Source organism: Pogona vitticeps, chromosome 10 (assembly GCF_051106095.1).
Source record: "Pogona vitticeps strain Pit_001003342236 chromosome 10, PviZW2.1, whole genome shotgun sequence".
In the NCBI taxonomy this organism is placed as follows: domain Eukaryota; kingdom Metazoa; phylum Chordata; class Lepidosauria; order Squamata; family Agamidae; genus Pogona; species Pogona vitticeps.
The window spans coordinates 14,395,779-14,420,535 of record NC_135792.1 but is presented as its reverse complement, the minus strand read 5'-3'; the positions used below and the strand labels follow the sequence as shown (position 1 = coordinate 14,420,535).

The window sequence follows — 24,757 nt, the reverse complement described above, 5'->3', positions numbered from 1 at the left end:
TTTAAAAAAAACATAAGACAGCATAACTAAATGACAGAATATTAAACTATGGTATTGAAAAACAGCTTCTAAAAATCCTTTTTAAAAAATCCTCAGAAATCTACTTCTGTGCTCGAGTTCTGTTTCTGGAGCTAATTTTTATAGATTTTTTTCTAGTTAAAAGCTTACTATTGGGGAACGAATTAAAAACTTAGTACTGGGAGCTTCTGAGACAGAACTATGCTTGCCAGAGGAAAAGAAATATCTGGAAAATCACACAACAAGGCACCAACAATATCAGATATATATGGTTTGCTTTATCTAGATGGCAGGAAAAATATGGGAACTGTCAATGATGAGCCAGGCACTTGTGCAAGAAGAAATGTTCTGTCAGGAGACGCCCTAATCTATCTATCTATCTATCTATCTATCTATCTATCTATCTATCTATCTATCTATCTATCTATCTATCTATCTATCTATCTATCTAATTAATATGCCGCCCACACTACCCAAAGGTAAAAACTGCCATCAGGACCCACAGCTGATATTATTTCAATTAAAAGCTTTTGTCAAATCCTGCACCATTGGAACCCGAGTATTCCATACTGCACTTTGGCCATGCCATTATTTAATTAATTACCTGCCATTAAGTCAATTCCAACTCATGGCTACCCTTTCTGTGGCCTCCTAGGTATAGAGTACTCAGAAGTGGTTTATCATTCCCTTCTTCTGAGGGCATTCTGGGTTTGCCATTATTTAGTGCTCCTTATTTGACAAATAATTATTCTCTGCACCTGTCTTTCCTTACTGTAACTTTACTATTATAAATCATAAAGAAATAGCCTGCCTGTCAAACACTGGGGGTTGTTACCAGGCATGCTCCCCGAGCACATGTATGAACCCACACATGTTTAGAGACTGACCCATAAGGGATCTTTGAACTACAGTAACGCTGCATCTTGACAAGATTGGCTGAGTATATCACACTCATGCAGAGCAATTCGTAAGAACTTTATTGAACACAAAAGAATTAAAATATACAAAATTACATTGGAAAACTTCAAAGATTCAACAATACAGAATATAACTAAAATGGGGAAACACAGAATGAGAGAGTTCTGAGAGTCAGGCCACACTGCATAATTCTGCAGTGCCTTGACAAACTATCTGCAGAGGAGCTACAAAAATAAAAAGAGGAAAAGAAGGATATTTCCCTAAAGCTGCCCCCACCATACATACACATACACGCGAAGGGACGCCTGGGGCAGATTGTGGAGCCATCTGGGGAAAATGCTCCAGTAAAATAGATTAGTGGTGGCAAATATTGCATCTCCTTAGTCTCAGCGGTGGAGTGTTGGAACTCCAGCTGGAACGATTGTGAGAGGATTCTTCATCAAGGATCCTAAGAGAGGACAGGCTAACAAAGGTAAGTCAGAAACCAGGAATTCAGAAGAGCAACAGAGCCTAGCAGGATTGTCTGGCTAAATCTTGAACTCTGGCAGGCTTAGATAGTAATTTCAGCTCAGAAATAAAGTCAGCACAAAGTCTTTGTGGCTGGCTTTATTTCGGAGTTGAAATTACTGTCTCAGCCTGCCAGAGTCCAAGATTTAGCAGGGATCAGCAGGAGTGGAGTTCAGACAGGCAGACACAGCAAGATTTGCCCCAGAAGAGGTCTTCTAGTCCAACCCCCTGCCCAAGGCAGGAGACCCCATACCATCCCAGACTTCATACTATTCCAGACAGATGGCTGTCCAATCTTTTCTTAAAAACCTTCAGCAACGGGGCATCCACAAGATCGGGAGGCAAGCTGTTTCACTGCTTAATGGTTCTCACCATTAAAGGCAGCCATTGTGTGTCTTTTTATCAGGTTTATGGCCAAGCTGACTATACTGAGCTGGCCCCTTGCTAGCCATGTGCCCTGTTCTGCCCTGATCTTAATCTTTGTCCACCTGGCTAATCTCTGATAGTTGAAGGAAAATGCATGGAAGAAGATGAGCAACCCTGCTTATGAAACTGCGAAGCACTCTAGGCTGTTTTACTTTTTCAGACTTCCACACAATTCTTGTAGCACAACAATAAAATAGAGCCATTATTACTGTCATTTCTTCTTGGGGGCTGAGTTCACCTTGAGACCAGAGGCTTTCTTCACAGACATTATTTTTAACCTGTACTTGTCCTTAGCCTGACAAATATTCTAGTTAAAACAGTCTGTGACATTCATATACGTGTCTTGCTAAATATAAGACTCTGCAAGGAAGTTGTATAAGTTGTTTAGTAACAGGGTACGCATTAGGTGAACTTTCCCACAGTCTGGAAAATGTATCTTTATTTTTATTATAATTTTTTCAGTTTTTTCAATCTATAAATACTTCTTTTCTCCACTAAGAATGATTATTATACACCCTTAACTTCCTTGAGCTTTTTGCCTCACTCTGTCCTGGTTTTTGCCTCACTCTGTCCTAGCTTACAATGTTGTGCATGCTAGGCCACTACAGCAAAAGACCCAGATTTCCGTACACGTCTGTAGATGTGTATTTACATAAACATGTGATCAAAGCTATAAAACAGTAACAAATAAAAAGGTTCACAATGTTGCTATACAATCTAAAAAACGTTTTAAAACTCCATGCAAGTTCAAAAGACCTGTTATACGGGATGTAGGTAATGCATAATTTGACTACACAGGACTGCCAAGGCTCTGCTCCAATATTTTGAACAGTGGCCAAGCATGAGAAAAAACCAAGTAAGCAGAATTTGTCATTATATCATGCAAGGGGGAAAAATAAAGTAAACTGAAATAAGACCATTTCAATAGGATTATAACAAGGTGTTTTACCCTGCAAATGAAAAAATCAGAAGAAATAGTCAGCTGATTTTGTAGTACAAGCAGTTAGGGCTATGTAATGCAAAGTGTGACGGATTAATATCAATCAGATGTCATATCAACATAACCATAATCCAGCTCTATGCTCCATACTAAATAGATGAAAGTACCTAGGATGAAATAGATTACACACCAAAACAAGGCATGTTGATATTTAAGTGTGATTAAAACATAGAAATAGAAAATAAATCAGAACCAAACAGTGATGGAGGATGTGACCTAGGAGTCAGAAATGAAGGGAGCAATTCACAGAACTCTGTGAAGTCAACAATTTGTTATCACAAATACATGCTTCATGTAACCTAAAAAGACAATTGTGTACCTGCAGGTCATCAGATTGTCAACACAGAAATCAAGTAGACTATATAATCAGAAGCAGAAGATGGAAAAGCTTTGTTTTTTTCTTTAAAAATATAGGGACATTACCAGCAGAGATGAAAGCCTTCAGTTCCTGCAGTCTCCCCCTCCCCCTCTGGCTGTAGAGGGCTCCTATGGTATTCTCATTTGTCACGGAAGCTGTTAGGGTTTGCACAACTAGAAGTTCAATGGTGCAAATGTTTACTCAGATGTTAATCCCCACTTTATTTATCCTTAGCACATCTAGAGAGAAGCAGTAATGTAATGCTGAGCTGAGGAACCTGGGGCTGAATTTGGTTTTGGGGACCCAGACAAGCAGCCATCTGCATTGCCTCAGATGACTTTGCCCCCTTTCTCACAATCCAGTGGTATTCTGGCTTTTGTAAACTGTTTTTCTCCCATTCAAAACTATGCCAATGTCTGTCCCAGGGCTCAGCTATAGGCAGGAAATACATTGGTATAGGCTGAAATATAGTGGTATTTTGTCTTTCATCTTGCCCATTATCAGGACAGAGCCCACAGAACTCCCCTGAAAATAATTTCAGATCTCAGAAAGGCTTTTTACTCTTCATATAATTAACATAGCCTCAGACCAGCATTAGGAAGACCCAAGTTCAAATCCCAACACAGCCATGAAACTCACTGGTTCTCTCAGCCTAACCTTCCGCACAGAGTGGCTCCATGTGACAAGCACGTGAAGTCTTTTGAGCAGCAGAACTTAAGATAGCAACAACCTAACAACAGACAACAATAACAGAGTGTTAGTAACAGGATGGTGTGTACTCAGACTAGTTATCTCACTTGTGCAATATAATAGTTGTTCCTATTCTGCTAATAGAATAAGTTGAAGGCAGCAGGAAAAGTGGAAAACCAATTATCAGATGGATTGACTCAGTAAAGGAAGCCATGGCATTGAGCTTGCAAGAGCTTAGCAGGACATTTTAGAGGTCACTCATTTGTATGGTCACCATAAGTCTAAGGCAACTGAACAGCATGACAACATTGTGCACATTCTCTCTCTCTCACACACACACCTCCAAAATGCACATGATCTGGCATATTCAAACTAAAGAAAAGAATATTTGTCACAACTACTAAAAGAGTATCTAACCAATATTAACAGCAACTTTTTCTAGTTCTGAACATATACATCCTCCTTCTCCAGTTCTGTCCACCTCAGTCACAGAGTATTTCTAGCACATTAATTGGCATAATCCCATCCAGTCACTATTAAGTAGTGGCAGAAACTCACGGATATAGGCCTCCACCATGTTGCCTCTTCTGACTAGGCCTGGTATGACTTAGCTTGGGTTCATGGGCCATGTCTAGATCTAGACAAAAACAGAAAGTCGTGACAATGAGAGAGAAATAGCAGAGCAGATGAGGACATAAGGGGGCAGGCTGTGCAAAGGAAAATATGATTTGGAACATTATCTTAACTAAATCCAAAGCAGTGTCTAGAGGTCACCTAGAAATGTGGATCTTCACAATACAGTATTTCACAGGTATATAAACCAACTTGGTTTCAAAACTAGCCTCCACACTCTTGAGATTGGAAGCTGAAATGTACAAGGTAGCAATAGAAGTAGTAACACAGGACAGAACACAGTGGACAGATTCTCATCCAGAAAACTTCTCTGGCACTCTGTGCCTCTTAATCTGCAGAACATGGCTAAAGGCAAATCCTTCTATAAGACAAAACAAGGCTTTGTGCTAACGTTGTCTATTTAAGGTGAAAACTTGCCTTTTTAGCTGCTATGGGAATATAACTAAAATGCTCAAATATACAAAGTATTATCACAAATGCAATCTGAATTACGGTTGCAATCCTAAATATATGTACTTGTACATAACTCATATTGAAATTAGCATAATTGATCTTTAGAAACAGATATGAAATATAGAAAAATGAAAGGTTTACTATATGAAACAGAATCTTCTCCTAAACTTCTTTGCCCAACCAAATTGGTTTGGCAAATCAGCCCCTGTTTGTTGCTGACACGGGTTGTTTTCTGCTTGAGATGACCTCAAGAGGTGCACAACAGTTGCCGGCTGCTCTTGTCCATACAGGTTCTCTAGTAAGTCACTGTCAGGCTCACAGATTGAATTGAGAGCCCCATTTCTTGCAAGACAGGCAGGGCACTGGTTTCTCATCTTCATTCAGTCTGAAGGATACTTTCCCTTGGCACTGCAAAGCTACACATAGATTTCTCTGATGCAGGTGCTCTGAAGCTAACTACACAGGGGGGAAAATTAGAATAATTTTCAGAACTGAATACACATGTACCTATATCTACATTCATACTGGCACATATATTATTCCCCCAGCCCCTTCAAAGCATCCTTCTTTCTGGCATCCTGTGCCAAATGCACTCTGTAGTGGTTTTGAATGGGAACTTCCAGAGATGATGGATTCCCCTCCCTCCTGCTGAGTTTTGGTTGACCACTGAGCAGGCAAACTACCCTTCCAAGGTTTCAAATAAAGAAATAAATAATCTTTGCCAGTTTCCATTGCCTTGGTCATCTAAGCTTCTTTCACCAACAGTTTATTATTTTCGGGTTAAAAATAAAATTTACCAACCAGCTTTATTTACAAGCCAGAAACAAAGGAACAAACAAACCATATGAGGAACCAAATAAATAATAATCCAAATACTCCTCCATAGCAAAATTAAACACCTCTGCTCGTTTCTTCCAACCGTACTAGCCGAGGGAGGGGTAAGAGACGGAGGGACCCCCTTCCAGTTTCCCTTTCTTAACTTTTCTCCTCGGCCCGCCAGCCGTGTGCCTTCCCCAGGTTGCCTCCTGGCGGGCCATCATCCTCCCTGTCTTGGGGCGAACGGCTGAAGCTAACCGCACAAAATCCACACAATAGGATTACGGAGGTGCAGCCAGTACTCACATCTCCAGCACCTTTCGCTGCTGCCAAAAAGTGTCATGCCAGCCAAGAGAATGAGGGCGGGAGGAGGAAGGCGGCCTGGTGCCAGTCCCCGGCTCCTGCCTCTCCAGCACCGGCGGGCCTCCTCTTTTCCTCTCTAAGCCCCCAACCAGCGCGCCGGCGGCGGCAGCAGCAGCAGCTCTTTGCTAGAAGAGGACTGGAAGCCTCCCAAGCCTCGGTGCTGTGCCAGAGGAATATACCACCGTGTCCTCGTGGAAGGGGTGGACAGGAAGACCGGCGGAGGCACTAAGCGAAGCAAACCATCGCAGCAACCTGGGCGGGGGGAGGGACGGGTGTTCGAAGGAAGGAATAGCAAAGCGTTTCCGTAGGGATGGTCTCAATAGGACGGGTTCAAAGGAGGCGGGGGGTTAGGCACGACGACGGGGGCGGGCACGGTCTTATTTGGAAGAGGGACAGGAGCGAACCAGTCGTCTCTCATTTCCTGTTCTGCCTTCCCTGCAGTTTCTTTTTTCTGTAGGACGTGCAGGGGAAGGATGATTTTAAGCAATTAAGACGCCCGCACCTCCCCGCCCACCCTCAGGCCTCCAGTTCAATTTGTTTGGAGGTTGTGTGAAGGGAACGAGCGGTGCTTCCCGACTGCGAAGCTCGCGCTCCGGCGCGGTGTCCCAGCCTCCCATCCCGAGGTGCTGAGCTCCGTCGTCCATTTAGGTTCCATGCGTTTAACCAGAAGCCGTGTCGTTGCAAATTCTTGCTGAGGAGAACGCAGATGGGAATCATTTTTCTGCGGGATAGTTCTTTTAGTCGGCTGGAGCAAAAACAAGGAGGAATTGTGTCACCTGAAGGACTAAGAAATAATGTGGAACAATTTATTTTTTAAATATCTTAAAACTGTTTTTAATAACATAGGCTGCTTTGAGTCCTTTTCCGGAGAAAGCTGGGGTATAAATATTTTAGATAAATAAACACAAGTTGGCATAAGCTGGGCATGCTGCAATTCACTTCACAAAACACCATATTCGAGTACTGTAATATCTTTATAATGCCCACCCACCCACTTCAGCTCAAACGTCTTGCAAGCTTTTAATCTGGCAAGGAAACTGATCCGGGATGATTGGGAATGCTCCTCATAATCCACAGCTGCCTTTTGTTTTTCTGTTTCTCCAAGAACATCGTTCGAAGGGAGCCTAGCCTCACAAGGTTGAGGCACTGTATTGGGGTATTTTCATAAGCAGGGAGGGACTACTGTATGAGGCCACCTGCTACTCTCACCATAATTTGGTGACAAATTTTTCACAGTAGATAGGGGAAATGGATTTTACCAGCAACAATATATTGTCATCAAAAATATTTGGAGACAGCTTAGTCTAGAACAGTTTGCCTTACAAAAGACTCTGCTTCTGGTGGAGTTGAAAATGGCTCAGATTGGTTTGTGGATGTGGATGCAGTTTTGGACTCTCCTTCATAGCACAGCTATGAAGAGTGTCATGATGAGAGGGGCACTTTGAAATTTACCACTGTGCAAAGTGAAAAACATTTGAAGGGAGCCACATTTCAGTGAATACAAGGAGAAACATCTCAGCAATAACCAGGATCCTATTTCAAGATCCCGCTGGATCTGAAGGCCTTAGGAATGGACCTCAACAGATGGGAAACCTTGACATCTGAGCATTCAGCCTGGAGGCATCATAGCCTCTCCCAATTTGAAGAGACCCTTGTCCAGCAGGCCAAGGCAAAGAGGCAGTCCCAAAACCAGCAAAATCAAGGAGCTGGACAGGGAACAGATTGTATTTCAGTGTGGAAGGGATTATCACTTTCAAATTGGTCTTCTGAGCTGTTCCAAGTCCTCCATTCAGAGCATTTCACTTTCACATAGTCTCTCAAGACTGAAGGATGCCTAATCTAATCTAAATTTCAAGATCAAACATGTAGCACAAGCAGATATCGCCCCCTTTAAAACAATGGGGACTCATGGATGTGCCGGTTAGAAATGAAGTCCCATAAGAGCGTAACCACTTGTGCAATGGATTATTGCAACATGTGGTGAAAGGGAAGAAAGTACTGGTCAATGTACCTAGCAGAGTAAAGGAGGTGACCTGGTAAGATGATCAGCTCTGCAATTACAGAAGATGTTTAAACACAGCCTAGATAGCTATCAGTGATATTGAAATTACATGTCCTGTATTTATATCCAGATTTGAACATGCAATTGGTCTGGCTTTTTGTCAGTGAAATGTCTGGGTAGGAGGTTGTATTAGAAACCCAGTCTAGATATGCAAATATACATTCCATAGGAGAAAGACAATAAATTTAACAAATAAAACAAATGCATAAAATATAATAAAAGCAAAGCAAAACAAATGAATAATAAATAATGTTAATGTGGGTTTTTTAAAAAGGGGGTTAAGATCTCAAATTGTTTTCCACACATCACTAAACTACAATTTCCAAGATTCCTGCGGGCAGTAGCAGCTCAGCACAAAGTCTGAGGACTGAAGGCACAAATTACCTAGATAGGAAATAACTTTTGTAATTAGAGATGGGTGACACAGCCAAGACCTCTCCACTGGCTAAGTCATAAGTCAAGCTGCCCTTTGAATGTTATCAGGACCATATTAAACCATGGCTTTCACAGGCCCCAGGCTTTCACATATTTTGGGCCCTCTCTGGCACTTTAGTCTTTCATCTCACTACAGCTGACAGCCCTAAAGTGCCTCAGCAAAATAAAAAATTAATGGACTTCTAGTTCCTGCAAAGCCCCAAGGCTTCAGCCTGGTCAGCCTTATGAATAATACGGCCTTGAATGTTACTCTTTTGTTTATTTCCTGCCTTTCAGGAAAGGGCAAAGCCTAATCAAGTTTTCCCAAGAGAACAAGCTGGTCATCACAAACACTCTTTCCCAACAACACAAGAGGCAACTCTACACATTGAAATCACCAGATGGGCAATACCGAAATCAGATTGATTATATTCTTTGCAGCCAAAGATGGAGAAGCTCTATATAGTCAGCAAAAACAAGACCTGGAGCTGATTGTGGCTCTGGGCATCAGCTTCTCATAGCAAAATTCAAGCTTAAATGGAAGAAAGTAGGAAAAACCAATGGGCTAGTCAGGTATAATCTAAACCAAATCCCTTATGAATACACAGTGGAAGTGAACAACAGATTTAAGAAACTTGAATTGGTGGACAGAGTGCCTGAAGAACTTTGGATAGAGGCTCGTAACATTATACAGGAGGCAGCAACAAAAACCATCCCAAAGAAAAGGAAATGCAAGAAAGTAAAGTGGTTGTCCAATGAGGCCTTACAAATAGCAGAGAAGAGAAGAAAACAAAATGAAGCCTCAGCTTCAGGATCTGTCCTTCCAGTGAGCAGTCAGGTTGATTTCCTTCAAAATGGATAGGTTTGTTCTCCTTGCAGTCCAGGGGACTCTCAAGAGCCTCCTCCAGCACCACAGTTCAAAAGCATCAATTATTTGGCGGTCAGCCTTCTTTATGGTCCAACTCTCACTTCGATACATCGCTACTGGAAAAACCATAGCTTTGACTGTACAGACCTTTGTCGGCAAAATGATGTCTCTGCTTTTTAAGATGCTCTCTAGGTTTGTCATGGCTTTCCTCCCAAGAAGCAGGCATTTTTTAATTTCGTGGTTGCTGTCACCATCTGCAGTGATCATGGAGCCCAAGAAACTAAAATCTGTCACCGCCTCCATATCTTCCCCTTCTGTTTGCCAGGAGGTGATGGGACCAGTGGCCATGATCTTAGTTTTTTTAATGTTGAGCTTCAGATCATTTTTTGCACTTTCCTCTTTCACCCTCATTAAGAGGTTCTTCAATTCCTCCTCACTTTCTGCCATCAGAGTGGTAACATCTGCGTATCTGAGGTTGTTGATATTTCTTCCTGCAACCTTAATTCTGGCTTGGGATTCGTCCAGTCCAGCCTTTTGCATGATATATTTTGCATATAAGTTAAATAAGATGATCTAGCTGTAGCATTAGGTAGTTTTATCCACACATACCTTGTGTTTCAGAGGAATGCTCTGTCATTTGCAAACATCTGTTGTTTTGCACCTTCCAGCTGCTGGTTTAAACTATTCTCTCAGCACTCTTTATTACCACCGATAATGAAGGATTATTTTCTCCACAGCATCCTCAACAGTATTATCATCCTGCATATTTTATCTTTCAGGGAGAGTTTAGGAGAGGTGAGTGACTTGGAAAATTAAAAGGTAAAAGGAATCCTCTTGCTGAGCCAAGAGGTGAATCACAGTGTCCAAAAAAGCCAGTGATGACAGAGACCCCCCAAGATACTTTGCTGAATGAAGCAAAGGACATATGTCACCACAACCGCTGTGTAGTTAGTATCTGCCTCCCGTGGCAGTTGCTCCACGTTACTTAATGATAGGACTAGTCTTAACGAGAAATGAATTGTACTTTTTGTGACCTACAGCATCAGCCTTATTCTCAGCGCCTGGCCATCACAAGATGTTTTGCTACCTGAAAGCGAGCAGTAAATCAAATACCATATTTCCCCGAAAATAAGACAGGGTCTTATATTAATTTTTGCTCCCAGAAATGCAGTAGGGCTTATTTTCAGGGGATTTTTTTTCATGTACAACAATCTACATTTGTTCAAATACAGTCATGTCACCTTCTTGTTGCTGCACAATGGTGGAGGGTGGGGTTTCACTTAACTAGGACTTATTTTTTGGGTAGAGCTTATATTACAAGCATCCTGAAAAATCATACTAGGGCTTATTTTCAGGTTAGGTCTTATTTTCAGGAAAACAGGGTAGAGACACACATGCCAAAGTACATTGCATTGAAACTCAATTAATATATTCTGGCACCACAGAAAGAAAACAGTACACCTCTCCTCTCTTCCCAGCAACAAATATACAGTAATATTCAAGCAGCAATTTGCTACCGTTTTATGACAGCCCTAACAAAGACATGCTGAAACCCACCAAATCATTTGGTTTAAGCATGCAAGTGTGCATAGGATTTCATCCCAAACTAAATGTCCAGCTCACCACCAAACATATTTGTTTTTTCAACAGAGGAAAATCTTCACAGGAACAAAACAGATAAGATACAAATATGACAGATCTTTTCAAAGAAATATTTTGTGTTGAAGAACCTGCAATTTTAGAAAGTCAACTGAAACCTACTCTCAAAGCGCTTGGAAAAAATAAATCATCAGAAGTAGTTGGGATACTAATAGAACCATTTCAAGCTACAGAGTCTGGGTATAATTTTCTTTTGCTTCTTTTTTTGACTTTTTTCCTAATTATGTGCTTTTCGCCATCCATTATCTGAAGTTCAGAGTCCTGCTGTGGAAAGGGATGAAGGACGTTGCAGTAATCACGTGAAATAATTTTCAAAAAGGATTGTTCACAACTTGAGTGAGACACATTCGTGTTTCAATTGTGGTTATTATTTCTAACGCAGTATGTTTGTACATATAAATTAATATATCCAAATTTTATGTGTTTTTTGTTTGTGTCAGAAGCACTACTGATCAGTAGTAGATAGGATAATTTTCAGCCAATAACAGGCAACATCAAAGGCATTTAGGGCAGCTAACACCAAATGTTCCACATGTATGCAGGCTTTTCTCTAGGTTTTTGAAATAATCCATATTTGCTTTTTTGTAGTGCATAAATGGAGATTGTGTTTGAAAGACAAACGTGCAGAAGACTACTCATATGAGAAATGCTTACAGCCTCAAATATATAAACAATACCAGTACAACTCCTGCAAACCTTAAATATGTAGTCTTCATGAGACACTTCCTAATTGTCACCATGAGATGTCACCATAATGCCACAGATTAATTGTGCCTTGCTGCCCTTGTGATACCAATAACCAACTTTAAAACATACTCAATTGGATGTGCAGTTAAATATAATGAAATTTGTAATATGCTTTTTTCCTGATGGAAACATATAGAAAAAAAGCTCAGTAAATAGAAGCAAGTTAGAAACCTACTAAATACTAAAGAAGTGAGTAAACTTGTACTCAAGACGAATGATGCTGGAAGTCTAAGAGCAGATAATTATATGAAACTATGGTAGCCCAGTAGTGTGGTTAACATAACAATACATAATTGTACAAGTAAATACTAGACCTCAATCCATTTGCTTGCTAGAGCAGATCTGTTGAACTGTTGAATTGTGTATATTCAGCAGTTCAATCCTATTGATTAAATAAGCCTACTTGTGGTTAAACTGCTGTACTGCAGCCAAAACTGTGCTCACGCCCTGGGGTTCAATCCCAGGTAGCCAGCTCAAGGTTGACTCAGCCTTCTATCCTTCCGAGGTCAGTAAAATGAGTACCCAGCTTGCTGGGGAGGCAATGTGTAGCCTGCATAATTAATTTGTAAAACACCCAGAGAGTGCTTGTAGCATTATGGGGCAGTATATAAGCAGCATCCTTTGCTTTGTTTTGCTTTAATAATTCAGTCCTCTACCTATTGTTATGTAGTGCTTATAACACATGCAGCCAATGTAAGCATACTTGCATTGCCTGGAACCTATTGGTGTTCACAACAAGGCTTGGATAATGTATAGAAGCCAATGACAACTAATGAGGAGGTGCTGAGTAGCATCTCAGCTGCAGTTAGGCTTGGAACCAGCACATAATTGAGACAGACCTTGACAACTCATTAATTAGCCACAATAAGCCCTGATAAGTTACAAATACCTTCTGGTGATTGTATTCTTTGCACACAGTTCAGTGGCAAATATGACTTAATGCAGATTATATCCAATATTAATTTACTCACATGTTCGCCAGTTAGCTTGTACTACTACCATAAACAAGGTATTCCTTACTAGTGCCTGTGTTACTGAATACCATCTCCAGCCACAATTCATTGTTGCTTGTCCTTGCAGATAATGATTTTTATTTGTTTGTTTGTTTGTTTAAAATATTTATATGCCACCTTTCTTCTGAATGATTTGAAGTGTTTTACAGGCCTCTTCTGATGATCTTAGTGATGTGGTCTTTGAGATAGCTTGGATCCCTTTAGAGCTTTATAGGTTAAAACCAGCATTTTGAATTGTAACTTGGCAGCCAGTGGAGCTGATATAACATGGGAGTTATTTATTCCCTGTAACTAGCCCCAGTTACCAATCTGGCTGTGGCATTTTAGAGTTTCTGAACACTTTCCAAAGGCAGATCCACATAGAGTAATCCAACATGTGTCACCGTGACCAGATCAGACCTCTCAAGAAATGGGTGTAGTTGGTACACTAGTTTTAACTATGCAAAGGCACTTCTGGTCACTGGTGAAACCTGAAACTCAGAGATGAATCCAGGGACACCCCCAAGCTGAGCACCTGTGCATTCAGTGGGAGTGTAACCCCTCCAGCAAAAGATGCAACCCTGTTCCTTGACTGACCAGGAGCAATTGTGTCTTGTCTGGATAACATTTCAATTTATTTGCCCTCACCCAGTCCGTTACTGATACCAGACACTGATCTAGAGACAAAACAGCTTTCTTCCTTGGATTTGGATGGCAAGGAGAGTTGGGTGTCAACTGGTGACACTGAATCCCCAAACTCCAGATAACTGATTTTCACAACTGAATACTTGTCACCATGCCATACTGTGATTTTATGCCTTAAACATTTCTCACCTGGAAACTGCTGCCTCTGAAATTGTGGTTGTAGAAGGAGACACCAGCAGGGAACAGTCCCTACATTTGTACCCATAACTGGGTCTCTGTTTGTTACAGAGATCTTTTTGTGCCACTATGTTATTTCTCTTATAGTAGAAATGGTTATTCCCCAGTCCTCTGACTTTGCAGCTTTCTTTAATTCTAAAGGGAAGTGCAGCCTGAGGCCTTCAGATTTATGGGCTTGATTTTCCTTATCTTGCATCTTCATTTCAAACTAGGAGGAGAAGTGGGAGAGGAAACAAAAAAAAAAAAAGAGAATGAGATAGCATATACAACCATGCTAACAAAAAATCCTGAAAACAGAATATTGAAATATCAGCATAGCAAAATAATATAAGCCAGTTGTCCTGGCAGTTTGTTGGTAGCTACTCAAGGTGCTGTGAAGGTTATAAGCAGCTTGCTAGTGGCTAAAGATAACAAATGTGGCTCGCTTGTGGGTTTTCCAGGCTATTTGGTTGATGGAAATAGGATGACAGGTGGTTCAACTAGAGCAATTCAGCCCCATCCCACCCACAACAGGATCACCATTCTGGGTAAAGGTAAAGGTAAAGGTTCCCCTTGACAATTTTTGTCCAGTCGTGTTCGACTCTAGGGGGCGGTGCTCATCCCCGTTTCCAAGCCATAGAGCCAGCGTTTGTCCGAAGACAATCTTCCGTGGTCACATGGCCAGTGCGACTTAGACACGGAACGCTGTTACCTTCCCACCGAGGTGGTCCCTATTAATCTACACGCATTTGCATGCTTTCGAACCGCTAGGTTGGCAGGAGCTGGGACAAGTGACGGGAGCTCACTCCGTCGCGTGGATTCAATCTTACGACTGCTTGGTCTTCTGACCCTGCAGCACAGGGTTCTGCGGTTTAGCCCACAGCGCCACCAGCATCAGAAGATAGGGAGACAGCTTGGAAAAGATTTTGGACTACATCTCCAGAATCCTTTAGCTATGTTAGCTGCTTTGACAGTGTGGACCACAGCAAACTATGGCAAGTCCTTAAAGAAATGGGAGTGCCTGATCACCTTATCTATCTCCTGAGAAATCTATATGTGGGACAGGAAGCAACAGTTTGATGTGGAACAACTGATTGGTTCAAAATTGGGAAAGGAGTACGACAAAGCTGTATATTGTCTACCTGCTTATTTAACTTACATGCAGAATACATCATGCGAAAGGCTGGATTGGATAAATCGCAAGCCGGAATTAAGATTGCCGGAAGAAATATCAACAACCTCAGATATGCAAATGATACCACTCTGATGGCAGAAAGTGAGGAGGAATTAAAGAAGCTCTTAATGAGGGTGAAAGAGGAGAGTGCAAAAATGATCTCAAGCTCAACATTAAAAAAAACTAAGATCATGGCCACTGGTCCCATCACCTCCTGGGAAATAGAAGGGGAAGATATGGAGACAGTGACAGATTTTATTTTCTTGGGCTCCATGATCACTGCAGATGGTGACAGCAACCACGAAATTAAAAGACACCTGCTTCTTGGGAGTAAAGCAATGACAAACCTAGACAACATCTTTAAAAGCAGAGACATCACCATGCCGACAAAGGTCAGTATAGTCAAAGCTATGGTTTTTCCAGTAGCGATGTATGGAAGTGGGAGCTGGACCATAAAGAAGGCTGACCGCCAAAGAATTGATGCTTTTGAATTGTTGTGCTGGAGGAGGCTCTTGAGAGTCCCCTGGATTGCAAGGAGAACAAGCCTATCCATTCTAAAGGAAATGAACCCTGAGTGCTCACTGGAAGGACAGATCCTGAAGCTGAGACTCCAATATTTTGGCCATCTCATGAGAAGAGAAGACTTCCTGGAAAATCCCGTAATGTTAGGAAAATGTGAAGGAAAGAGGAGAAGGGGATGGCAGAGGAGGAGATGGTTGGACAGTGTCATCAAAGATACCAACATGAAATTGACCCAACTCCGGGAGCAGAGGAAGACAGGAGGGCCTGGCATGCTGTGTTGCATGGGGTCACGAAGAGGCGGACACAACTTAATGACTAAACAGCAGCAGCAGCAACAACATGTTAGCTGAAGAATTCTGGGCACTTTGGTTCCAATGATAATTTTTTCACACTCTCTGGACAGGGTTGGCATCAACACTGAGGCTGGCATAGATGTCCTAGCTCTGGCAGAGCAGTTCCCCCACAGTGTATCATCCCTTGATTCTGTGCCCCCCCCCTCTTAAATTTGTAGTCTAGGGAAACCAACTAGGCAATTAGTAGTTACAGTCATTTTTCCTATTTCTCCTTTTTAAAAAAGCAGTTGTTTCCTGCAATAACAAAATTATGCTCATTCCCAAGAAAAGTATCAGGCCGTAGAAGTAACTTTCCCTTGATTCTCAAGCAATTTTGTTTTTGTGATGTAAGTTACTTTTAAAAACCACCCTGGGAATGCTCATAGTATTTTTGTATTCAAATCGGTATTGGCAAACTGTTTTGTATTTGTTTTCATAATCTTTTCCTTAAAATGCCTTTGCATATTTTATTTACTCATTTATTTGACATATGTATATATCACTTTCCCCCCAAAATACATGCTCAAGACCTGCTCCTTACTATACAATTAAAAACACATATAGATAGAAACTGGTACAGATAAAAACAAGCCAAAAGCTGCAAAATATTAAGACAGAATTAAAGAAATTGTCACATGAAAACATTCCTGAATTGCAAAGCAATGTTTTAAAAGACTTATATCCACTTCTGTACGTTTCAAAGTGTGAAGGAAAACAAGGCCAGAACAGCCACAGACCCTCAGAGGAACACGTGGCCACTTCCACTGGACTCTCTGTGTGCAGTTGCTATGAAGCAGTTACCTTGCTGCAAAGCACTCTGGCTTTTTTGCTTACTAACATTTCGTCATTCAGCAGGAACACAGTATGTTCAGACTCTGACTGCCCAAAGGAAGTCATTGCTCCTGAGAGCTGACTTGAGGAAGTTCCTTGCTAGACAAGTCCATGTCTTTTGAATGCTACTTAATATAGATATGTACACACATTGCCAATCCATTCATTATGCATTAAGCAGGCATCCTTGCTAAAAGGAAAACAAAAGACTATTTCATCTCACTAAACAGTATGTAAAGGTAGTCAAACAAGTACAAATTCTGATTTAAAACAACACCAAAATAAATAGTAGAAAAAGAGCATCTGTTTGGCATCCAATCCTTGTTACATTTTTATAACTGATATTGTTTTACAGTGAGTTTTGCAAGCCCATTTTGTTTTTAATAGTTTTCATGTGCAGTTTTTAATATATTAATTTATTTCTTTTTAAATATTTTAATAATGCATTATTTTTAGCTTTATATATATTCCATAGATAGATAGATAGATAGATAGATAGATAGATAGATAGATAGATAGATAGATAGATAGATAGATATAGATATAGATAGATAGATATAGATATAGATATAGATATAGATATAGATATAAATATTATAGTCCAGCCCAATTCCTATAGTTCTCTAGTTGTCAAGACTTGTCAAGACTTTTAAATTATTTTTTATGCAAGGAAGCATTCATTCATTTACAGTTTGCATTGGTCTCCTCCATTCTACTACCTCAGGATTCTGCCACCTCACTGTCACCTTACCCTGCTGTCTCAGGCTGCCTTCTTATCCTATACATAGTTGCAGGACTATCCTAGGGCATTTTTCTGCCTGATACTGAGAACAACCCTCCCTCCATTAGGGTGCAAAGTCAAGTCAAGTCATTTTAGCAGTTGACAAAAAAAATTCACAGCACACCTCCTACTTGCTGGAAGTTAAAACATAAATGACAATAAATGAAATTACTACTTTTCTTTCATGAAACCCCAAATCTGCTGTCTCAGTTTACCTAATTATAGGACCAGCTCTGCAAACTTAGCACTATCCTTTGATTCTATTCCTCAGGTGTCTGCCGAACTGCCCTCATGGGAAACTTATATGAACTCAGGTTGTGACCACACTAGCCCTTTTATGCAGGCTGGTGAGGTCTAAATAGGAGTGCCTGAGGTTGGAGTGAGGAGCAATATCCCATTTGGTGTGATCCTCACATCTAAATGGTATACCAACCTCAAGTGACCCAATGTAATCTTGTGAACACTTTCAAATTGAACACTTTCCCTACCCAGAAGTGAAGTTATACTTTTTTCCCTCTGCTAGACTCTTGCTGATGTGCTTCAGCACATTAACATCTGAAAAATAATGTCTTTACCTTCTGTGTAGTACCGATTTAGAAACTACCTGCAGTCACAGTTGCAATCGGCAGTAGACAAAAAGGAAAAGCAAATGTTTTTAAATTTAATGTAAGTGATTCAGGGCATCAGTGAAGGTCTAATGGTAGCAGCAGCAACAACAACAACAAAACAACCTTCCCCTGCCCCTCCAGCAGAGGAGCAAGGAAAGTGTTCCGTTTGCCAATACACTGTGAAACAAAGTTATTCGTTTAGTAAGCCACTTCATGGTACCAGAAATTAACAGTGGAGGGAGCCTTGACTGCTTTGACAGCTGCAAGGCTCAATTCTGATCCATCCCCAGTGATTGCATTTGCTGGAAACAGAGAAAACTAGAGCATATTTACTTGCACCAAAAAAAGTAGCAGCCCTTGACAGAGGCTCAAAAAGGTGCAGATGAGGTGCTCTGGGGACAGATTGGTTTGCTCTAGTTATTAGGTCATTTGATCACTAGAAAAAAGAATGAACCAATCCACACACACGGTGCACCAAACAGTGGGACAAACACCCATCTGGTTGAGCCTTCAGATAACAAAGGGACTTTAACAAATAGATACATTTATGATAATTTTGACTATTTTTAATAAACGCATAAAATATACTTCTCTGTTTTGAATGTATGTGTGCGTGTGCGTGTATGTGCTTTATAATATTTTTAATAGGACTTCTGAGTCCTAGTCTGTTGCTCTGTCCACTATAACACACTGGGTATCCTTGCTTCCTATGATTTACTGTTATTTCTTCTTATTATTATTAATTATTATTATTAATTATTATTAAAAATGCTGCATATCATATTAAATATTCTAACAAAACTGTTTAAAATGAGTGAAAAATTAGTAAACAAGCATAGGGTTGTGTTGTGTAAGTCCCATCATGGAATGCAGGGGGAAAGTGGTACCCTGTGGATTACACCCCCTCCCCACCTCTAGTCACTAGTCAGCCTATACTAGTCACATTAGAAGCCAGGCTAAACTAATTGCTTTTGTCTGGCTTCCTAGCAATTATTAAGCATTTGAAATTTGCTCTTCTAGGCTGTCTTTACTTTGGTGTCTCTTTATCTTTTTTAAAAAAAATGTGGAGTATTTTGGAACACTACATGTGTTTTTATTTTTCAGCATTTACCATTTTAAGAATGTATTGCTTTTCTAATTGTATTGTTTAATGTGTTAAGATGTAGACGTCCCTGGTTGAAAGGTGAGGTAGAAGGCTTTTAAATAAATAAAAATTATCGGTTTTCTCCCATTTACATTAGAAAATGTTTATAATGGTTATAAACAATAAAATGCAAGTTATTATTATAGAAGAATCATAGAACAGTTGAGTTGGAAAGGGCCTATAAGACCGTCAAGTCTAATCCCTTGCTCAATGCAATAATCCAAATCAAAGTAGAGTTGACATATGATTGTCCCATTTTCTCTTGAATGCCTCCCATATTGGAGCGCTCACCACCTCTGAGATAATTGGTTCCATTGTTGTACTGCTCTGACAGTTAAGAAATATTTTCTGATATGATTACCCCACCATTTCTATTTGCCAGTAACAAAACCCTGTGGATTTAATGAAAGTACAGTATTATCAAACTACAGACTCATTTACCAAAAGAATGACACAAACTCAGCTCAAAATAGATAAAACAATTCAAAACAATCATATCAACAACCTGAGGATGGTAAAAGAAAAAAATTAAAAAACAGGTTAAAACAAATTGGTTCAACCAGCAACAACTGCTAAATCTGAAACAATTTCAAAACTCCAAAAAGGCTTTCTGAAATAAATCACTTACAATGTAATAGCATACTATAAAGTTGATTCCAACTTATGATGATTTTTTCCAGGGTTTTCTAGGTAGATAATACACAGAGGTGGTTTACCATTCCCATCTTCTGGGGGAGCCCTGTGACCATGCAGTCGGCCCAAGGCCACATGGGCTGTCTCTTCTCCCAGAAGGCACAGTGGGGAATCATATTCCTTCACTCTGGCTCTGCAACCAGATACTTAAAACACTATATGTGAGTGTGTTCAGTGCCATCAAGTTGGAACCCACTTGTAGTGACCCTAGTAGAGCTTTCAAAGTATGTGAAATGTTTGAGTGGTTTTGTCAGTTCCGTTCCCCCAGTGAATTTCCATGGCTGAGCGGGTATTCAAACCCTGCTCTCCAGAGTCATAGTCCATCACTGTACAGTGGGGTCTTGACTTGAGAACTTAATCCATATTGGAAGGCGGTTCTCAAGTCAAAAAGTCTGTAAGTCAAGTCTCCATTGACCTACAGTGCATTGAAAACCGATTAATCCCGTAACAGGCCGTTTTTGTTCCATTTTGGTTTTTTTCTGGTCTGTAAGTCAAATCTCAGTCTGCAAGTCAAACCTAAATTTTGCGGCCAGAGAAGTCTGTAACTCAAAAAGTCTGTAAGTCAAGCCGTCTGTAAGTCAAGGGTCCACTGTATCCACTACACCAAACTTGGCCAAACTACCGAGCTATCCCTATTTAATATGACCTATTGCCAAACCACATTAAAGCTTGTTTGGGATTGTCTCTCTGCATTGCTTAGTAATTAACCTAAATCCCTTAAAAGCTTATTTCTCAACAAATAATAGCAGAATTTACTGCAGGAGATCAGGGCAGGAAATTAGACTCAACTTTTCCAGTTCTCCTGGGCAAGCGAATATTTTCCATTGAAAGGTGACAGATTCCCCCCCTCCCCCCGTAAAGCCCTGTGAAATTCTTGATAGAACCAGGCCATAATAAGCAAGCAACAGACCTACCAACAACTCTCACTTCAGGCTCCATAACCTTTCTCCTCCTCCTTATCTTCCTCCAGCTACCTGCTTCTGCCTGTTTGCCCACCCTCCCAAGTCTACAAAACTCCATAATCCCCAGCCAGGGGATTCTGGGAATTGTAATCCAAACAGGAATTTTTCTAAGCGCTATGAAAATAGCCCAAGACTTCCACTCAGATTTGGAGCTGATATGGTGTCATACTCTATAGTGTAATCTCATCATTTTCTCTATTTAAACTGAATAAGGAGGATATATTTCTTGATATTTATAGTACTGTATCACCTTTTGCATGCTGAGTCTCATATTTAATCCTCAGCATCTCCATGTATGACAAGATGGGAAGGGAAACTATTTGACTTAGATTGAGGCATGTATAAAAAATAAAACAAAAATAGCCTCACTCAAAATAAGGCATGTAACCAAAACAAAAAGCAGTTAAAAATTTGTTTCACTACAGGCTTTCATGGCTGTGGATTCAAGGTGCAACCTTCCTAAGATCTGACTGCCTGATATGGAAGATGGACCATAGAAGCCACACTATAATCACCCTGCATAGATAAATTAGTAAAGCAAACCCACAGACAGTCACAGGCAAACCATATTGCTGTGATACACAACTTTTGCAGGCCAGGGATCATCTTCATCAAAGAATTAAGTGATTTAACTCTGCATTAAGTGGTTTCCTGTTCATTTATTTGTTTAATACATTTCTGTCCCACACTTGAAATAGCTACTCACAGACTGGTTTATGTATTTTAAGACATAACCCATATAATCCTTGACCTTAGGCTTGTGATGTAAAAAAAAACACAGCAGAAAAGGTGGGGAAGGGGGGTAAATTTGGGAGTTAACATTGTACAGTTTGCTGTTATTTGCCAGCAAGTCCTTTTGAGAGGGACAGCGATCCTAATAGAGTTTTCAAGGTGTGAGATGTTCCAGGAGAGGTTCACCATTGCCACACACCCCAGGTCTCCTGCATCTTAGTCTGATGCTCCCCGTCCTCTATTCCACATTCGTTTTTAATAACAAAATTATAATATACTATGTTGTAGTGTAGCTCAACTTCATAACGAAAACGCTGACTTTTAAAAGGCTTTATTGGTCTGTATACCTACCAGCCAGAGGCTGCATCAGTGAATTTCCCCAGAACTCGCAGCCAAAGAGTGCCTTTGAGTGCAACATTTCTGCCACATGAGACATTAGTGAGTGCTTAGGGTGTGCCAAAAGTTGCTGTGCTTGGTGACAAAGAACTCTGCCCCTGAGACTTGCCCCTACAGTGAAGCCAAAATTCATTTCAAACTGCTTCCATTGACTTTTTATTATTTTAATTTTGCTTCTCAAGTGCTTTGTATAAGGTCTGAGAGTGGGTGAACAGCCCTCCCTTGCAAAGATGCAAACTAGGTTAGTCAGAATGCATGGAAAATTCTGTCAAAATACCTGTAAAATGCTTCCAAATGCCCTTAAAATAACATTCATAAGTAACTATAAACATGTGATTCCTGCACCAGTAATTTCACTCCTACTACATGAAAGGTAAGTCGTTGAGTCCTCTTGAGGAGAAAGGCAGTAATAAATAAATAAATAAATAAATTTGCTCAAATTTCGTTGCTTGCAAAATAACTAGTTGCAGGTACCTCTTACTTGTATCTCATTACTTGCAAAGTGTCAGTCATCGGTTCCTTGGATCAATGCTCTGATTCAGTGGGCAACTATTTCCCATGTTTTTGTTAAAAAAACAAACTATGCTACTGCGGCCATGGGAAGCTGGGGAAAGGGGATGAGGGGGAGCGCGCGCGTGTAGTTTGGAAGTAATGAGCTATAAGAGTTATTTGCAACTAGTCGTTTTGGCGAGCAGCAAGGGTGGAGCATATTTGTTTGTTTGTTTAAACTGCGCGCGCGCCCCCGGTCGCTCGCTCACTCGGTCTCACCAAAGGGGTCTTTATAAATTAAGCTGCAGCTTCTCTCTCTCTCTGCCTTTGATGTGGACAAAAATATTGGCATTTAGGAGACGAAACTTGAAGGCTGTTAAGAACAGAAAAAGGGGGGAGGGGGGGAGAGCTCAAGAGAAGGGGGCCCTCCCCCGCCGAAGTCACTTGTCCGACGGGCGCCCCAACCCCTCTCAGAGTTTGCCTCCCGCCCCCCCCTCCAGCCAGCCCAAGTCCTTGGGTGTTCTAATTGGCACGGCAAGACCTGGCAGCGCATGCGCCTGCCTTCCAGCGCTCTCCTCCAGCTGGGCTCTGCTCTCTGCCGGATCCGAGGCAGAGCTGGCTAGGAGGGCTTCGCTGGGGGGGGGCAGATTCCCGAAGCGAGCGATGGCTGGGGAAAATCAGCACCAAACTCTCGGGAAAAGCATTGTGGCTCAGCAGCCTGCCCCTCCCGTCCAGCAGAACCAGCACCAACATCAACACCAGCAGCAGCAGCTGGGGAACTCGGCAGGTGCCCCCAGAACTCGCAGCATCAGCGGCGGGGGTCGTGCGAGCCGCACCAGCAGCAGCAGCCCGGCTTCCGAAAGAGTGACTCTCAAGAAGGAGATCGGGTTGATCAGCGCCTGTGCCATCATCATCGGTAAGGGAAGGTCCCCAAAGAGGAGGAGGAGGAGGAGGAGACACGGCAGGCGAGGCGCTGGATCCCTGGTGGGGATGGAGGGGCATCCCCGCAGCTCAACAAGTTGGGGCGGGGGGACGGGGGGTCTTTTTAAACTGGGGGTGGGTGGGTGGCCGGCTGGCTGGGGTAAGAGAGGCGAGGCCAAGCGGGAGGAAGGCGAGCGCAGTCGCTGGGACGGGCTCCGCGTGGAACGAGCGCCTCGCAGAAAGTTTGTTGCGTTCCATTTCTCCCAAGGACAAAGCGCGGCTCTGCTTCCACCCCCACCACCCCCACCCCGGTTCTTTTCTCTCTCTCTTTCCATTTAAAAGAAGAAGCAACGAGAGAGCTCAGCGCAGGCTCGCTTGGTTTTTGAAGCACATTTTCTGAACATCTTGGTCTGATGCTGGCTTTTTTAAAAGAAAAGGTGTGCGTTTTAGAAACTCGCTTTGGAATTCCAGTTAATTCCTGGTAAAGCAGCCTGAGAATCACAAGGTTAGATGCCCGAACCCGGGCGCGCGCAGGCGCGTGTTACGTGTGCGCCCCTTGTGCTGGAATCCACTGTTAGATCTTTATTTCTTCCATCTCTAGGAAGGGAGGAGAGAGACAGAAAGAAGCCTGACGCTGATAAATAGGTATCTTAGAACAGGTACCTACCTGGCCACCAGGATAAGTGGATCAAATCCCAGTGGGCATACAGTATTTCAGATATTACTCAGGGGCAGACCTGAGTGTGTTGTGACATATATACAATATTCAACAGGGGAATGCAGCCAGTTCTCAAGATAGTTTTTGGTAAGCCGCCCAGAGGCATTCGGGTAGTGTGGGTGGCATATAAGTTAAATAAATAAATAAATAAATAAATAAATAATAAATAAGCTTCAAGCATATCCTTGTTGCATTTTCCAGAGAAGTAGTTGTGAATCTGTATCATCTGAGTTTGGCAAATTAGAGAAAAGGGTGGTGGGGAGAGAAGGACAAATTATTAAAGACTAACAGATCTGTTTCCACATGAGGAAATGGATTTTGATCCACGCAGGCTTCCCGTGAAAGATGGGGGGACCATGCTTTGAATCCTCTTTTAATTACAGTGAGTCACATTAGAGGTTGGAAAAATTCCTTTCGGCAGGATCTACATATCAGAATCCTCCTTTGCCCGGAGGATTTCCAAGCTTGGGGCAAAGGCGGATTCTGAGGATGTTCTTAGGATGTGAGGAGATTCATAGATGGAAAAAAAAATAATGGCTGAGCTACCGTAGTCCCAGGCCACCTGTCTGGTGCGGGAGCAGGTGTGTGTGTGTCCTTCCTGATATTTCCAGACTGTATCTCTCATCAGCCCTAGTCAACACTGCCAGTTCAGCATTGGAAGGGGAAGCA

At 41.6% G+C, this 24,757-nt stretch overlaps 2 protein-coding genes across 3 annotated transcripts in view; one reads left to right on the top strand and one right to left on the bottom strand.

The window, feature by feature from the left end:
• LOC110089525 (uncharacterized) overlaps positions 1-6,320 on the bottom strand; it is a 38,199-nt gene extending 31,879 nt beyond the window's left edge. Inside the window, exons 1-2 of the mRNA XM_020812662.3 lie at positions 6,126-6,320; positions 4,476-4,554 (exon numbers count right to left, since the gene is read on the bottom strand). Coding sequence (XP_020668321.3) covers positions 4,476-4,554; positions 6,126-6,162 — 116 coding nt within the window. The 5' untranslated portion in view covers positions 6,163-6,320. The remainder of the gene's footprint in view (positions 1-4,475; positions 4,555-6,125) is intronic.
• Positions 6,321-22,965: 16,645 nt separating this feature from the next.
• Positions 22,966-24,757, top strand: part of SLC7A10 (solute carrier family 7 member 10) — a 116,990-nt gene continuing 115,198 nt past the window's right edge. Inside the window, exon 1 of one of the 2 annotated variants that reach the window (XM_078380359.1) lies at positions 22,966-23,365. In XM_078380359.1, coding sequence (XP_078236485.1) covers positions 23,113-23,365 — 253 coding nt within the window. In that variant the 5' untranslated portion in view covers positions 22,966-23,112. The remainder of the gene's footprint in view (positions 23,366-24,757) is intronic. The other variant, XM_078380357.1, reaches the window with a different exon arrangement.